Source organism: Somniosus microcephalus, chromosome 8, assembly GCF_052327205.1.
Source record: "Somniosus microcephalus isolate GS21.2 chromosome 8, FLI_Smic_1.0, whole genome shotgun sequence".
NCBI classification, from domain to species: domain Eukaryota; kingdom Metazoa; phylum Chordata; class Chondrichthyes; order Squaliformes; family Somniosidae; genus Somniosus; species Somniosus microcephalus.
In genome coordinates this window covers 16682072-16699924 of record NC_140994.1, presented here as the reverse complement: position 1 = coordinate 16699924, position 17853 = coordinate 16682072, and the positions used below count along the sequence as shown (strand labels likewise).

General features: G+C 47.5%; 1 protein-coding gene across 1 annotated transcript in view; it reads left to right on the top strand.

The window, feature by feature from the left end:
• Positions 1-17853, top strand: part of sfxn2 (sideroflexin 2) — a 115834-nt gene that overhangs the window by 80696 nt on the left and 17285 nt on the right. Inside the window, exons 9-10 of the mRNA XM_085994293.1 lie at positions 4234-4283; positions 10042-10091. Coding sequence (XP_085850419.1) covers positions 4234-4283; positions 10042-10091 — 100 coding nt within the window. The remainder of the gene's footprint in view (positions 1-4233; positions 4284-10041; positions 10092-17853) is intronic.

Sequence of the window (17853 nt, the reverse complement as noted above, 5' to 3'; positions counted from 1 at the left end):
AATTGAAGGATTTATAAAAAGAAACGGACCAGCTATTCCTTCACACTCCTAACCTAATGGGGACTGCAGTCTGGTTTTTTTCCAGATGGCTAGGAATGCCATGAGAAGGGTGTAACCTGCTCAAGGGGTTCAGATGGGTTCATAAGCCATAAGAGCCAATCTCCAGAGGTTTACGAATGTTGTCTAAACCCTTGCACGCTTCAGGCACTCCATTCTCCCAGGTGTTTTGTTCTAATGTATGACATGATCTTCCTTTTTTTTAAATTTTGTCGAGAGTTGCTGTTCATTTCCCGCTCCTCAGTGTTCTGTTGTTGCTGCCAATTTTTCTATCGCTGTCAAGATTATGGTCGATAAGCTTTTCCGTGCAGCTTGACCTCTTGGCTCGCAACAGAAAGCAAGAGTTTTGCTGAAAGCTCGTGCTCTCTTTCACTAGGGAATGAATAATGATCTTTGTAATTATTTAATTTAAAAGTTGCTTTAATGAAATGGAACTCCTACAGACTCAAAGTTCCAGAGTCGCTCTCTGGTCAGTATGGATTTACCAGCTCTCTGCCATGGATATGGTAGAGCCTCTACAATGGACCTCAGTGCCCCTGGGTTAGAGACTGTCGGGGGGTAAAATGTAGTCAGGGTTTCTGCTCCTAATCATTATCCAGTGATACCTGCAGGAAAAGGGCTGTTGGGTGATGACAGAATTGGGCTATGCGGTGATGCCCCTCATGGCACAGCAGCCTCATTGTCTAGGCTCACATGTGAAGAATGGCCAAGTTGGACAAGGTACTGGAGAGCTGCTGATGTCCCTGGAGCTGTAACTGTATATGAATCTATGGGGGCGATTTTGTCAATGGGGGCGCGCTGGAGGTGGGACTGCTGCTTGGCGGGTCGATGTCCCGCCTCCATCTATTTGTGGCCAACCCACGCTATTTTCCCTTGATTGACCTTGTTAAGCCCGCCCAATTAAGGGAAAGCCAGTTGCAGAGAACGTCAACATATGACGTTTCATCTGTCAAAAATTTTAACAGATGAATTGTCATCGTTTGACAACTCTGTGAAGCTGTCAAACACTGACATTCTCTGTAGTTTGATGAGGTCTTGCATTCAAGACTTCATCAAACTTCTTTCTTTGACAGAAATGAGATGGTTGTTGCATTGGAGAATGCAACGGCCATCTGTCATCTCCAACACGGAGGTCCGAGACTCTCCGCATACAAACCGACTGAAGCCTGCAGGAAGAAACACAGGTAAGTACACTTTTAAAAACACTTTACACTTACCTCAAATACTCACCTCTACACTCTTGCACCCATCACTTACCTTCACAGCGCACTTTTACACCCCCCCAACCCCCGCAGACCCAGTACTCGCCTCGCTGAGCTGGCGGGTTTCGGAGCCTTTGGGAAACCAGCACTTGTGAGGGCAAAAAGGGGATAATCCTATTTTCTGCCTGTTAACTACCTGTCAACAGGCAGTTAATGGGCTTTAATCCCTTCCCGCCTCCAAGGAGACGGGACCCGGTGCGGATGGCTACCCGCCTCCTGGCAAGATGGCACGGAGGCGGGTTGGGCACCCGCCCCCAAAATCTGCCATTTTCCTGGCAGTCCCACCTCCCCAGGGCTGGCAAAATCGCCCCCTGTGTGTTCAGAGGAGGAGAATATCGCAGGGGTGAGGTTTAAAAACTGAAATTAAAATGCCATGGAGCAGAAGTGCAAGAGTTTACACCAATGTTCCCTGTAAACTGCGCTTTGTTCTGCGCGGCCTGTTTCTTTTAATGCGCGGTCCCTTTAAATTTCTGCGCGTGCCCGGTATTAACAATGGAAAAGCCGGTGAGCGGCCTGCGCGGGAACATTGGCTTACACCTGCTGCCCTGTGCACCGTGAAGTCTGATCTTGGCACTGTTCCACTGGACAGGTGCCAAGTGATGACTGAGAGCCTCCTTCTCTGGGAAAGCGAAAGGAAAGATCGGAGGGAAAGTTAGCCCGCGGCTATTGCGGTGCCCCTCCCAAGGGTATAAGTGTGAGCAGCTTGCCCGCACTGCCAACCACAAGAGGAGCTAAATAACTAAGAGCTTTCAATTGTAAAACAGAGTGCGCATTACAGGGAGTGTTCGGCACAGAAACTGGTCCGTGCTGGGGTTTATGCTCCACACGAGCCTCCTCCCAACCTCTCCATCTCGCCCTATCAGCATAACTTTCTATTCCTTTCTCCCTCGTGTGTTTATCTAGCTTCCCCTCGAATGCATCTCTAATGTTCACCTCAACTACTCCCTGTGGTAGCGAGTTCCGAATTCTCGTCACTCTCTGGATTTTTAGTGACTATCTTATATTGATGGCCCCTAGTTCTGGTCTCGCCCACAAGTGGAAACATCTTCTCCACGTCTACCCTATCGAACCCTTTCAGAATCTTAAAGACCCTCTATCAGGTCACCCCCTCAGCCTTCTCTTTTCTAGAGAAAAGAGCCCCAGTCCGCTCAATCTTTCCCCTCAGTTCTGGTGTCATCCTTATAAATCTTTTTTGCACCTTCTCCAGTGCCTCCTATATCCTTTTTTATAGTATGGAGACCAGAACTGTGCTCCGTACTCCAAGCGTGGCCTAACTAAAGTTCTATACAAGTTTAATGCAACTTTTCTGTTTTTTAATTCTATCCCTCTAAATAATTGTCCAGTTTGTGCAGGCGGCTATGCCAACTTGATGCCAATCTCCTGATTTAGGCTAACTCCAGTGTTGACGGATAGGAGAGTGACCTTTTGAAACAGGGTGGGTGTTATCCTGGGCTATTTGCTGCTAAAATTGACTGCAGTTCTTGGTGAGGGGGGAAAGAGGCAAATCTAATCTTGGAACTGTGGTATAATCAGGGTTCTGATCTCTCTTGGAAGCGGCTGGACGTTTCTGCAGTGCTGGGCGATAGCCCTCCTTTCTAAGTCATGAGACTGGGCTGCAGTCAGTGAATCGCTGCGGTAAACCGGGCCAATTAAAGCAGCACTTCTACAGAGTTCAGCGGAGCATCACGCCGCTTGTAAACCCTCCCCTAACCAGAAACTGAGAACATTTGACAGTGGCCAGAAGAGGCCATTCCAGCTTCAATACAGATGCACCTCCGTTATAAGAGTCAGTCTGCGACGTAACTTTCAACTGCTCATGATTAAAGAGGAAGGGATGTTGTAGCGGAGTACACACTGTTCAAGGTGCTGCCCTCATCTCTTCTCTATAAAAGAATGAATATGTACACCGCTGCTGAAATAGTTAAAAGAAAAGAAAGACTTGTGACGTAAGAAAACTACTAGGCACTTGGTCTAAGCGTTAAACAAAGCTTTAATCAACTGTTTTACAAAATGGAGGTCTAGTTGTGTCCTTCACTAGTTCCTGTTAATGTCCTGCGCAAGCTGGGCCCGTGCCCGAGTATTTATACACTCCCTGGACAGCACCACCCGCAGGCCGCTCAGTATTATTTCATAAGTCTTTCTTTCATGAATGACTGATTCATGTCAACTTGCATTTTATATAGCGCCTTTCATGACCTCAGGACATCCCAAGACACTTTGAAGTACTTTTTTGAAGTGTAGTCACTGTTGTAATGTAGGAATCGTAGCAATTTGCGCACAACAAGCTCCCGCAAACGGCAACGTGATAATGATCAGATAATCTGTTTCATTGTGATTTTGTTTTGAGGGATCAATATTGGCTAGGAGGACTGTTCTTCAAAATAGTGCCATTGGAACTTTTACGTCCACCTGAGAGGGCAGACAGGGCTTCAGTTTAACGTCGCATCTGAAAGACGGCACCTCCGGCAGTGCAGCGCTCCCTCAGCACTGCACTAAGAGTGTCAGCCTAGATTATGTGCTTAAGTCCCTAGAGTGGGAACTAAATCCACAACCTTCTGACTCCGAGGCAAGAGCGCTGCCCACTGAGCCACAGCTGACCCCTTCAATGGCCCTAAAGCCCATTTGATCTCATCCTTATAGAATACCGATCCTGGAGCTTTCCCCTTCTAGCGCCTAGCTACATGGTATTTACAGCACAGAAACAGGCCATTCGGCCCAACAGGTCAATGCCGGCTAATTAACCAATGTCCTCTCGCTTCTGGAGCGAAGGCAAGTTCCGGTTAAGATCAAAACGGTCTCCATGGGCGCTCGATCGCTCAGTTGATTATTCATTTATGTTTGAAAACTAAAACCCTTCCCCCGCCCCCCCTAGTAGCTCGGCATTTGCTCACTGCTTTCCTTTTTTCTTTTGTAGTTATTCTCCCCATCATGATGGAACGGCTGGAGAAGTATCCATTCATGCAAGTAGGTGGAACTTGTTTATCAAAATCCAGCCTTTAAAATAATAGAAACCCTTTGCTAAAGGGGAAGGCATTTTGAAGAAATGTGCAATGCTGCGGCGGCTCCCTTGATCCTTCGTGTTCTATTGCAAGCAAAGTTCCATGTTTGAGCCAAATGTGTGGTTAGGCAGTGGCACTGTACCTTGTCTACCTCTAAAACCAGCCCGAGATTCTCCAGTCTGTCCTCATAACTCAGGCCCTTGAAGCAAGGGAGCAGCCTCGTGGCTCTTCTCGGCACTGTATCCGGTGCTGGAGTGTCTCCCTTGTTTCTTGGTGACCAGAACTAGATGCAGCGTTAAAGGTACAGCGTTAAAGGCACTACTGCACCTGACTTGCTATGTTTTGGCTATGTAATTCAACACTCAATTGGCTTTGTCGATTGTCGCTCTGTGTTGCTTGGACATGTATATTGTGAATTAATGCGATTTTTTTCCCTATTGGGCAATAACCCTCCCCTCTTAGGAACCCTCTGCCTGCTCATGCAGTGTAATTAAGGCAACTTTAGCAGCAGGGAAGGCCCATTTGGTAAAACAGGTGGCCGCCTGTCCTTTTGGTGAAAATGTTTGGACAGTTCAGAATGCATTATTGGAAGAGCTGATACCACAGCATCATAGAATGATACAACACGGTAGGAGGCCGTTCAGTCCAAAACCAGTGCTTGGCCTGACCGTCACTGGAATGAAGAAGCAGGTTTTATTTACCTGAAGCAAAATTGTGGAGATGGTGCAGGCTGATGAAAATCCTTGCGGGCTGTGCAGGAGAGATTCGTTTTTAAGGGCGTGCAAGATAAGGGAACTGAACATTCAGTGCTGTTTGTATCAACAGTGGATGTGTTGTGCAGGAGAATATCAACCGTGCATCAGTTGGTGCGTTTGTTGGCTAAACGGGTGGTTATGCACCCCAGAGACCAATAGACAAGAGGAAAGTGTTGGGTTAGAGGAAAGGGTTTTCTTTTTAAAAGAGGAAAAAAAATCGTTTTAAAATTTTATTTTCTTCCCTTCTTCCCGTGTTTAACCAGGTGAGACTGAAGGTGGGTAAACTCCTCCCAGAATCTGGCAGCATCTGTGGAGAGAGAAACAGAGTTAACGTTTCAGGTCGATGACCCTTCGTCATTGACCTGAAACGTTAACTCTTGTTTCTCTCTCCACGGATGCTGCCTGACCTGAGTATTTCCAGCATTTTTCTGTTTTTTATTTCAGATTTCCAGCATCCGCAGTATTTTGCTTTTGCACCTCCCAGAATCTGTTCCCAAGCTGCCGTGTGAAGCTGCTTTTATACCGAGCTTGGACCTGTGCCAGATCCACCGAAGTAAACTTACCAGGTTCACTAAGGCCACAAGACACTTTGGGGGTGAAATTAGAGGTGGTCTGAGTCGCAGAGTGGGCATTATCGCATCGGTCGCCCTTTATGCGCCCCCCCCTTGATGGTCACTCCCATTGACTCCAATAGAACTGAATATTGGGCGTGTCGTATAACGGGCGGCAAAAGGGAATTCCGCCTGTTTTGTGTCCCTGCTTAATGTCCAATTTCACCCCCTTCGTTTCTCCCTTGTTTTCAAATCCCCCTCCACGGCCTCGCCCCTCCCTATCTCTGTAATCTCCTCCAGCCCCACAACGCCCCCCCACCCCGAGATCTCTGCGTTCCTCCTATTCTGGCCTCTTGCGCATCCCCGATTTTAATCGCTCCACCATTGGCGGCTGAGCCTTCAGCTGCCTGGGTCCTAAGCGCTGGAATTCCCTCCCTAAACCTCTCCGCCTCTCCTCCTTTTAAGCCGATCCTTAAAACCTACCTCTTTGACCAAGCTTTTGGTCATCTGTCCTAATATCTCCTCGGTGTCAAATTTTGTTTGATCATCGCCCCTGTGAAGCGTCTTGGGACGTTTTACTATGTTAAAGGCGCTATATAAAGGCAAGTTGTTGTTGTCATCATTGTCTTGGTGACTCCAGCGAGTTTACTTCAGTGCTGCTTCTGTCCGACGCGCAGGAACCACAGGCCGGGAGTTGGTGTCACTGACGCAGGACTAAGCAATATAAAATATTGGGACATTTGCCCCTCGGGAGCGACTCACCCTGATTTATTTATCTCTGCCTGGGACTGACTCACTCCCTCATTTATTCCCTCTCCCCGTTTGTGCCAGAAGCTACACTCTCCCTCGTTTATGGACCCTTTTCTCATTAGAACAACACAAATTGCGGGGTGACACGATAAGAACATAAGAAATAGCAGGAATAGGCCCCTCGAGCCTGCTCCGCCATTCAATAAGATCATGGCTGATCTTGGGCTCAAAGCCACTTCCCCGCCTGCTCCCCATAACCCTTCACTTCCTTACTTTGCAAAATTTTATCTATCTCCACCTTAAATGTATTTAATGACCCAGCCTTCATAGCTCTCTGGGGCAGAGAATTCCACAGATTCACGACCCTCTGAGAAGAAATTCCTCCTCATCTCAGTTCTAAAAGGACGACCCTTTATTCTGAAACTGTGCCCCCGCGTTCTAGATTTCCCCACGAGGGGAAACATCCTCTCTGCATCTACCTTGTCGAGCCCCCTCAGTATCTTATATGTTTCAATAAGATCACCTCTCATTCTTCTAAATTCCAATGAGCCTGCTGAACCTTTCCTCCATAAGTCAACCCCCTCATCTCTGGAATTAACCTAGTGAATCGTCTCTGAACTGCCTCCAATGCAAGTATATCCTTCCTTAAATAAGGAGACCAAAACTGTACGCAGTACTCAGGGTGTGGTCTCACCAATACCCTGTACAGTTGTAGCAGAACTTCCCTGCTTTTATACTACAACCCCTTTGAAATAAAGGCCAACATTCCATTTACCTTTTTGATTACTTGCTGTACCTGCATGCTAACTTTTTGTGTTTCATGCACAAGGGCCCCCAGGTCCCTCTGAACTGTAGCATTTTGTAATCTCTCTCCATTTAAATAATAATTAGCTTTTTTATTTTTCCTGCCAAAGTGTATAACCTTGCACTTTCCCACATTATACTCCATCTGCCAAATGTTTGCCCACTCACTTAGCCTGTCTATATCCCTTTGCAGGTTCTTTGAGACCTCTGCACAACTTGCTTTCCCACCCATCTTTGTATCATCCGCAAACTTGGATACATTACACTCGGTCCCTTCATCCAAGTCATTAATGTAGATTGTAAATAGTTGAGGCCTCAGCACCGATCCCTGTGGCACCCCACTAGTTACCGTTTGCCAACCGGAAAATGACCCATTTATCCCGACTCTCTGCTTCCTGTTAGTTAGCCAATTCTATATCCATTCTAATATATTACCCCCAATTTCGTGAGCTCATATCTTATGCAGTAACCTTTTATGTGGCACCTTATCAAATGTCTTCTGGAAATCCAAATACACCACATCCACTGGCTCACCCCTGTCCACCCTGCTTGTTACATCCTCAAAGAACTCCAGCAAGTTTGTTAAACATGATTTCCCTTTCCTAAAACCATGCTGACTCTGCTTGACTGCAGTATGTTTTTCTAAATGCCCTGCTACTGCTTCCTTAATGAAGGACTCCAGCATTTTCCCAACGACAGATGTTAGGCTAACTGGTCTATAGTTTCCTCCTTTCTTAAATAGGGGTGTTACATTTGCGGTTTTCCAATCCGCTGGGACCTCTCCAGAGTCCAGGGAATTTTGGTATATTGCAACCAATGCATCCACTATCTCTGCAGCCACTTCTTTTAAGACCCTGGGATGCAGGCCATCTGGTCCAGGGGACTTGTCATCTTTTAGTCCCATTATTTTACCAAGTACTATTTCCTTAGTGATAGTGATTGTTTTTAGTTCCCCCCTCCCTGTGGCCCCTTGATTATCCATTATTGGGATGTTGTTTGTGTCTTCTACAGTGAAGACAGATACAAAATATTTGTTCAGAGTCTCTGCCATTTCCCCGTTCCCCATTATTAATTCCCCAGTCTCATCCTCTAAGGGACCAATATTTGCTTTAACTACCCTCTTCCTTTTTATATACCTGTAGAAGCTTTCACTATCTGTTTTAATGTTTCTTGCCAGTTTACTCCCATAATTCATCTTCTCTCTCTTTATTATTTTTTGAGTCATCCGTTGCTGGTTTTTAAAAATTTCCCAATCCTCTGGTCTCCCACCAATCTTGGCAACATTGTATGCCTTCGTTTTCAATTTGATACCATCCTTTACTTCCTTAGTTAGCCACGGATAGTGCTCCCTTCTCTTAAAATCTTTCTTTCTCACTGGAATATATTTTTGTTGAGAGTTATGAAATATCTCCTTAAATGTCCGCCACTGCATTTCAACTGTCTTACCCTTTCATTTATTTCTCCAGTCCACTTTAGCCAGTTCTACCCTCATGCCACTGTAATTATCTTTTGTTTAAGATCAGAACACTGGTTTGAGATAAAACTTTCTCACCCTCCAACTGAATTTGAAATTCAACCATGCTATGATCACTCTTTCCAAGAGGATCCTTTACTATGAAATCATTTATTAATTCTGTCTCATTACACAGTACCAGATCCAAGATAGCCTGCTCCCTGATTGGTTCCATTACATACTGTTCTAGGAAACCATCCCGGATGCACTCTATGAACAACTCCTCAAGGCTACCATGGCCAATTTGATTTGTCCAATCAATATGGAGATTAAAATCACCCATGATTATTACCGTACCTTTTTTACAGGCCTCCATTATTTGTTGATTTATACTCTGTCCAACAGTATTGCTATTGTTCGGGGGCCTGTAGACTACGCTCACCAGAGTGTTTAAATTTATAAAAGGATGGTGTTTAAATTTATAAAAGGATGGAACCGGGTAGATAGAAGCAGACTGTTTCCAGTAGTTAAAGGGGCAAGAACGAGGGGCCATCGATACAGGATTAACTGCAAGAGATTTCGAACTGAGGGCAGGAGAAACATCTTTACACAGAAAGTTGAGAAGCTTGGAATTCACTTCCAGGGTTAGTGGCTGAGGCAGAAACTTATGTCAACATTCAAGATTAGATTGGCTAGGGGGAGGAAGCAAAAGTGGTTGAAGAGATATAGGAACAAGGCGGGTAAATGTGATTAGAACTATTTGCTTACGTGGAAGATAAGTACTGACATGGACTGGTTGGACTGAATGTCTTGTTCCTGTGTTGTGACTTCGATGTATTTATCGCCACTTCGGTGTGACTCCCTGATTTATTGCCCTCCCTCCCCATTGCCCCTGATGTAGAAGCACCCAGGCTGCACTCACTGGTTTCCTGTGGTTGTACATCTGAAATTGAGAATTCACCAGTTCGGGAACCATTTGGTGACGTATGCCATTAGAGTTTCACCAAACTGTGCCAACATGCCTACATAGAGTGGATAGGAAGGACCTATTTCCCTTAGCAGAAGGGTCAGTAACCAGGGGGCATAGATTTAAAGTAATTAGTCGGAAGTTTAGAGGGGATTTGAGGAGGATTTTTTTCGCCCAGAGGGTGCTGGGGGTCTGGAACTCGATGCCTGAAAGGGTGGGAGAGGCAGAAACCCTCATCACATTTAAAAAGTACTTGGATATGCACTTGAAGTGCCGTAACCAGCAAGGATACGGGCCAAGAGCTGGAAAGTGGGATTAGGCTGGAGAGCTCTTTGTCAGCCGGCACGGACATGATGGGCCGAATGGCCTCCTTCCGTGCTGTAAATATTTTTTCCCCCTTTGATGTTTTATGTGTAATTCTGTTTTATATTTTTCGTTTGCAGAGAATTAAGTTCCTCCATGCACCGATGCAAGTGATGCTGGTTGGATGCTTGTAAGTACAAGTGCTAGTCACCTTTTAAAAGCTCTGGGTGCAATCGGCAATCCGGCCGCAAATTGCGCTCGTTTTGAGAGGGGTTTTGTTTCCCCTCGAGTTGCCGCGCAAACTCATTTGAATGTCACCGAACGCAGACTCTGCCCTGAACCGGCGCCATCGGGCAGTGATTAAGAACGTAATTTTTTTTTTAAAGTTTGCTTTAAAAAAATAACCCTTGGTATATTTAAGAGTGGGAATGTGGTAAAGTTTGATTAATACAGCTGAAAATGGGTTTATCGCAAAAAAAAAATAAGCATTTTAATCACGGTGTCAGTCCACTGCCTGTGAGTAACCTGATTTTAAATTACTGAAAATGATTTTGAAAAAATCTACAGAACCAATTACCACCCCCCTCCCCTCGCACCATCACCCCTTTTGTCATTTAATCTCTCCTGCCTTCCACCCAATCACAGACCTTCCCTTTTGTTCTTTCCTCCCCTCCCCTCTTTCCCTGCCCCCACACTTGCTTAAAAACTGTTCCATCTCCAGCTTTTTCCAGTTCTGACGAAGGGTCATCGGCCTGAAACATTAACTCTGTTTCTCTCTCCACGGATGCTGCCTGAGCATTTTCTGTTTTTATTTAATACAGACCCATTTGCTAGTTCAACTGGGTACATTTTTTTTTTTAAAGTTCAAAAAGCTTGTAAAACGTGCCTATTTGTGTCCAAGCGCCCTCGAGAACCAGCTTAATTTTTTAGAGCCTCCTCGAAACCCCGCAAACGAGCGCAATTAGCGGAAACTCCCAATGGTGATTAATTCATCCTGGGGGCTGTGACCAGTTTTATGGGTGGGGCCGGCTTCTAGATTGATGTTTTTTAAACTAGCGTGAAAGATCACGGAAAATCAATCTGCGGTGAATGTAATTTGCTCTTAAAATTCCACAACCTTTTGCGCGGGTTACGCCCATTTTGGGCGAATCGCGGCAAAAAAAACGAGCACAACTGAGCAGAAACTCTACCCCCTTGTGCTTAGAAACAACACTGGTCTTCTCCTGGTCACTGTTTACTCCTTTCTCCCCTCCCAACGCCACTTTTTTCCCTTCCTCTCCTCCTCCTTGCCAAAGTTGACATTCTTCACAGAATCACAGAATCTACAGTGCAGATAGAGGCCATTTCGGCCCATCGAGCCTGCACCGACACATATCCCACCCTATCCCCGTAACCCCACGTATTTAATCCCCTAACACTAAGGGTCAATTTATCATAGCCAAATCAACCTAACCTGCACATCTTTGGACTGTGGGAGGAAACCGGAGCACCCGGAGGAAACCCACGCAGACACAGGGAGAATGTGCAAACTCCACACAGACAGTCGCCCGAGGCCAGATTTGAACCCGGGCCCCTGGCGCTGTGAGGCAACAGTGCTAACCACTATGCCACCGTGCCCCCTTGTGACATAGAAACATAGACATAGAAACATAGAAGATAGGAGCAGGAGTAGGCCATTCGGCCCCTTGAGCCTGTTCCGCCATTTAATGAGATCATGGCTGATCATCCAAACTCAGTACCCTGTCCCTGCTTTCTCCCCATATCCCTTGATCCCTTTAGCCTTAAGAAATATATCCAACTCCTTCTTGTCTATATTTAATGAATTGGCCTCTACTGCCTTCTGTGGTAGAGAATTCCACAGGTTCACCACTCTCTGGGTGAAGAAATTCCTCCTCATCTCAGTCCTAAATGGCTTACCCCTTATCCTTAGACCTTAGTAAGTGGCTGTAGGCTATTCAACTGGAGCATAAGACCATAAGAATTAGGAGCAGGAGGAGGCCATTCGGCCCCTCGAGCCTGCTCCGCCATTCAATAAGATCATGGCTGATCTTCGACCTCATCTCCACTTTCCTGCCCGATCCCCGTATCTCTTGATTCCCTTAATCCCTTAATATCCAAAAATCTATCGCTCTCTCTCTTGAATATACTCAATGACTGAGCCTCCACAGCCCTCTGGGGTAGAGAATTCCAAAGATTCACCACCCACTGAGTGAAGAAATTTCTCCTCATCTCAGTCCTAAATGGCTGACCCCTTATCCCGAGACTGTGACCCCTGGTTCTAGACTCTCCAGCCAGGGGAAACATCCTCCCTGCATCTACCCTGTCAAGCCCTGTAAGAATTTTCTATGTTTCAATGAGATCACCTCTCATTCTTCTAAACTCTAGAGAATTGTAATGAAATCTGTTTGTCTTGCCTGTATTCGTTTTGCACTCATGTATATTACCCTCCCCCACACTGTGTATAGTTTCACTTCCTCTTTCCTGACTAACCTGGAAGGTTCCAGGTCTTGGCTCTTGGCTCCGCCCCTGACTTCTCTTACTTAAAGATCTCAGGATCTGTGTGACTCATTCCTGTGAGCCAGTCGGTGTGTTGAGATGTTAGCTCTGATCTTAGTGATTAAAAGCCAACTTGTTAAAGTCTATAACTTCTAGTTTTGTGGTTATTGAAGGCACATCAAGAATATAGGCCTAGTCTACTCAATCTCTCCTCATAGGACAATCCCCCCATCCCAGGAACCAGTCTGGTGAACTTTCGTTGCACTCCCTCTATGGCAAGTATATCCTTCCTTAGGTAAGGAGACCAAAACTGTACACAGTACGCCAGGTGTGGTCTCACCAGGGCCCTATATAATTGCAGTAAGACGTCTTTACTCTTATACTCAAATACTTAACAGGTCATCACGCCTGAGCCCAATTTTGTCCTCACTAGGTGTCTATAACTGGGACAGTTGTGCCTCCTGAGCTCCAAATATGCTGTTCAACAAGTTTTTCCTTCTCCGCACATCCATACTGTATTGATATTTGTGTTGAAAACATAGATCATTGTCCTGTCTTGTATTTTTAATTAATTCCCAGGACCTCCAAATTCCTTACTTCCCGAAGTCTCTCGGGCCTAGAAATTCGGTGGGCTGTGCCACCAGTTAGCGCCTAAAGAGGGCACTCAGTGGCTTTAGCGCCACTGGCCGCGCCTCCCGCGATATTTAGCTGGGGCGCTAATGGCGGCGTTAGTCTGTTGCGCTGCGCCGCCACCGATGACGTCATCGGTGTGCGCAGTGCCCCGCTACCGCCCCGATCGCGATATTTGGTCGTGCCCGCCTCTAACGCCGGTCGCAAATCGCGCCCGGTTCACGGGGCCTACCTGTGGCGGTAGTGGCGCAAATTAAGGTGGAGGTGCAGGGCGGCCATTTCTTTCGGTGGCCGCCTGCCAGCACCTCCGTCCCCGGCCTCCTGATCCCCCCCAGGGCAGTGCCGGCTGTGTCCCGAGGGCCCGGCACTTCTCCTCGGTGCCGGGCTCTTTTGCCGGCACTCGCGATCGGTCATCGCGCTGGTGCAGGCCCCTCCCCCTTAAGAAGGGGAGGAAGGCCTGCAGTACCGCAGCGCGCCGTGCCGCAGCGTGTGGCGCTGTGGCACGTTGCGCTGCGATATTCAGTTTCAGCGCCCTAAGAGGGACGCAGGACGCCTCGAGCCTCGCCCCGTGTCCCTCTTGGGGCGCTGAAACTGAATTTCCGGCGGGCGCAACGGCTCCGATCGCAGCGGTAATTCCGGTGCCCAGGTGAGCTTGGCGCCCCGTTTGGGGCCCCGCCAAATTTCTAGGCCTCAGTCTTTCAATGTACAGGCTTTTAAAACCCAAGTTTGTCATTCCCCAAGAGCAGGTGGGGATGGGACTAATCGGAGAGCTCTTTCAAAGAGCCGGCACAGGCACGATGGGCCGAATGGCCTCCTTCTGTGCTGTAAGATTCTATGGCCTAGAAATTCGGTGGAGCTCCAAACGGGGCGCCAAGCTCACCTAGGCGCCGGAATTACCGCTGCGAACGGAGCCGTTGCGCCCGCCGGAAATTCAGTTTGAGCGCCCCAAGAGGGACGCGGGACGCTGCTCGAGGCACCCCGCGTCCCTCTTGGGGCGCTCAAACTGAATATCGCAGCGCAACGTGCCACAGCACCACACGCTGCGGCATGGCGCGCTGCGGTACTGCAGGCCTTCCTCCCCTTCTTAAGGGGGAGGGGCCTGCACTAGCGCGATCACCGATCGCGAGTGCCGGCAAAAGAGCCCGGCACCGAGGAGAAGTGCCGGGCACTCGGGACACAGCCGGCACTGCCCGGGGGATCAGGAGGCCGGGGACGGAGGTGCTGGCAGGCGGCCACCGAAAAAAATGGCCGCCCCGCACCTCCACCTTAATTTGCGCCACTACCGCCACAGGTAGGCCCCGTGAACCGGGCGCGATTTGCGACCGGCGTTAGAGGCGGGGCGCGACCAAATATCGCGATCGGGGCGCTGCGCACACCGATGACGTCATCGGTGGCAGCGCAGCGCTACAGGCTAACGCCGCCATTAGCGCCCCGCTAAATATCGCGGGAGGCGCGGCCAGTGGCGCTAAAGCCACTGAGTGATCTCTTTAGGCGCTAACTGGTGGCGCAGCCCACCGAATTTCTAGGCCTATGATTTTTTATCACTATTTTGTGATTTGTCTCATCTGTCCTACTGTTGGTGGAATCATGTACTATTGGCTGTGGCCCTTCACCCAGGTCTTTCAACAAAAAACTACTCAATAATTCTGCAGTTGCAATCACCTGGCTAACCTGTTCTGCTCCCACAAGCTATATGGCGTTGGCAACGGTGTGAGTATTTGTTTTCCGTGATGATTAAAATCAGCATCAATAGTGGAGCTGATCTGGATAATCTCGGCCTTTGACTCGCTGCTGCTTTTCCACTTGTGCACAATCATCTCCCTCTTGGGGATGGAAAGTGTATCCGTCACTTGTGCGTGCGTTGTGTCTATCTCTGAAATCTGTGCAGATGTGTTTCCTTCTCTGTTGTGTGTCTTTGTTTTCTGCCTCTAGCTTTTGCTTGCATTCGCTCTCTCTCCCCCCCCTCCCTCTCCTTCACACACTCTCTCACTATGTGTGTGCATTTCTGTCCTGTGTCTCACTAAATCCATTCTTTGTCTACTCCCTGTATAACATTGTAAAGCAGGGTTCTGCGACATTCCTTTAGTGCTTTTATGAAAATTCTTCCAGGGTGTTTCTGAATCATGGCTCTGAATGTTCTGCTTTTCTTATTGGCAACTGCCCTGTAGCCCAATTCAGTTTTGTACACATTTAAAGATCAAATTGTACAATAAGGGTCATGCACTTATAGCAGCTAATAACCCAGAACTGCTGCATTCCCTGAGCTCTGTTACTTGTCGTCTGTAGGTTTAGATTTTGTGTAGAGACAATTCTGTTTTTTTTATTGTTTCGTTGCTCTGACTTTTAGTGTGATCGTGTTCTTGGTACAAAATAAGATTCACATAAAAGGACAGGTGACCGTAACGTTAGGAACATAGGAACAGGAATAGGCCATTCGGCCCCTCGAGCCTGCTCCGCCATTCAATGAGATCATGGCTGATCTTCTACCTCAACTCCACCTTCCCGCATTATCCCCATATCCCTTGATTCCCTTAATATTCAAAAATCTATCGATCTCTGTCTTGAATATACTCAATGACTGAGCCTCCACAGCCCTCTGGGGCAGAGAATTCCAAAGATTCACCACCCTCTGAGTGAAGAAATGTCTCCTCATCTCGGTCATAGAAACATAGAAACACAGAAGATAGGAGCAGGAGTAGGCCATTCGGCCCTTCGAGCCTGCTCTGCCATTCAATGAGATCATGGCTGATCATCCAAATTCAGTATCCTGTCCCTGCCTTCTCCCCATATCCCTTGGTCCCTTTAGCCTCAAGAAATATATCCAACTCTTTCTTGAATATATTTAATGAACTGGCCTCCACCACCCTCTGTGGCAGAGAATTCCACATGTTCACCACTCTCTGGGTGAAGAAATTCCTCCTCATTTCAGTCCTAAATGGCTTACCCCTTATCCTTAGACTATGACCCCTGGTGCTGGACTCCCCGGCCATCAGAAACATCGTTTCTGCATCCAGTCTGTCCAGACCTGACAGAATTTTATAGGTTTCGATGAGATCCCCTCTCAATCTTCTAAACTCCAGTGAGTATAAGCCCAATTGACACAATCTCTCCTCGTACGTCATTCCTGCCATCCCAGGTATCAGCCTGGTGAATCTTCGCTGCACTCCCTCCATGACAAGAACGTCCTTCCTCAGGTAAGGTGACCAAAACTGCACACAATACTCAAGGTGCGGTCTCACCAAGGCCCTGTACAACTGCAGCAAGACACCCTTGTTCTTGTACTCGAACCCTCTTGCTACAAAGGCCAACATACCATTTGCCTTCTTAACCGCCTGCTGCACCTGCATGCTTACCTTCAGCGACTGGTGCACAAGAACACCCAGGTCTCTTTGCACTTCCCCTTCTCCCAATCTATTGCCATTCAAATAATAATCTGCCTTCCTGTTTTTGCCACCAAAGTGGATAACCTCACATTTATCCACATTATAGTGCATTTGCCATGTTTCTGCCCAATCACCCAACCTGTCCAAATCGTACTGGAGTTTCATGACATCCTCCTCACAGCTTACCCTCCCACCCAGCTTTGTGTCGTCTGCAAATTTGGAGATATTACATCCAATTCCCTCGTCCAGTCCTAAATGGCCGACCCCTTATTCTGAGACTGTGACCCCTGGTTCTAGACTCCACAGCCAGGGGAAAACATCCTCCCTGCATCTACCCTGTCAAGCCCTGTAAGAATTTTGTATGTTTCAATGAGAATTTTGTATGTTTCAATGAGATCACCTCTCATTCTTCTAAACGCTAGAGAATATTCAAGTAGATCATGGCTGATCTGACGCTGTTGCTGCAACTTTATTGGGAAAGGGTCATCAACTGATCACCGGGAATTTCCAGGCTTATAGCCCAATGCAGATGTTAGCAGGTCATTACGAATGTTCCCTTTAATTTTTTTTGGGGGGAGGGGGCGCGCGGCCCCTTTAAGCGGCTCTGCGGCCCATTCAAATTTCCGCGCATGCCCGGATTTTTCATTGAGAAGCCTGCAAGGGAGCACCAGAGCGCTGCGCGACCACGCAGCTTAAAGGGACCGTTGGTCATTACACTATAGGTACTAGCTTGAGGCCAGTGCCACCTTCGAGTAAGACTGGCCCAGCAGACCTGGGCAGTACTAACAGTTTCACATCTACATACTGTATTTGTTCAGGGTGTGAATGACAAGGCCACACATTCCTCATTCCTAATTGCTCCATGTATCCAAGTAACAGGATTTGTTTTTTTTATTACATAACCGAATGGCTTGCTTGACCACGTCAAAGGGCTTTAAGATTGAACCACATAGTGTGGACTAGATTCATGTGACAGATAGAAGAAAGAAAGACTCGCGCCTTTCACGACCTCAGCGCTTTACAGCCAATGAAGTACTTTTTGAAGTGTAGTCACTGTTGTAATGTAGGAAACGCGGCAGCCAATTTGCACCAACAGCAAGCTCGCACAAACAGCAATGGGATAATGAGCAGGTAATCTGTTTTTTAGTGATGTTGATTGAGGGATAAATATTGGCCGGGACACCGGGGGGAACTCCCCTGCTCTTCTTCAAAATAGTGCCATGGGATCTTTTACATTCACCTTCGAGAGCAGACGGGGCCTCGGTTTATAACGTCTCATCCGAAAGACGGCACCTCTGACAGTGTAGCACTCCCTGGGTGCTGCACTGGGAGTGTCAGCCTAGATTTTTGTGCTCAAGTATCTGGAGTGGGACATGAACCCACAACCTTCTGACTCAGAGGCGAGAGAGAGAGTGTTACCCATTGAGCCACAGCTGACGCGTG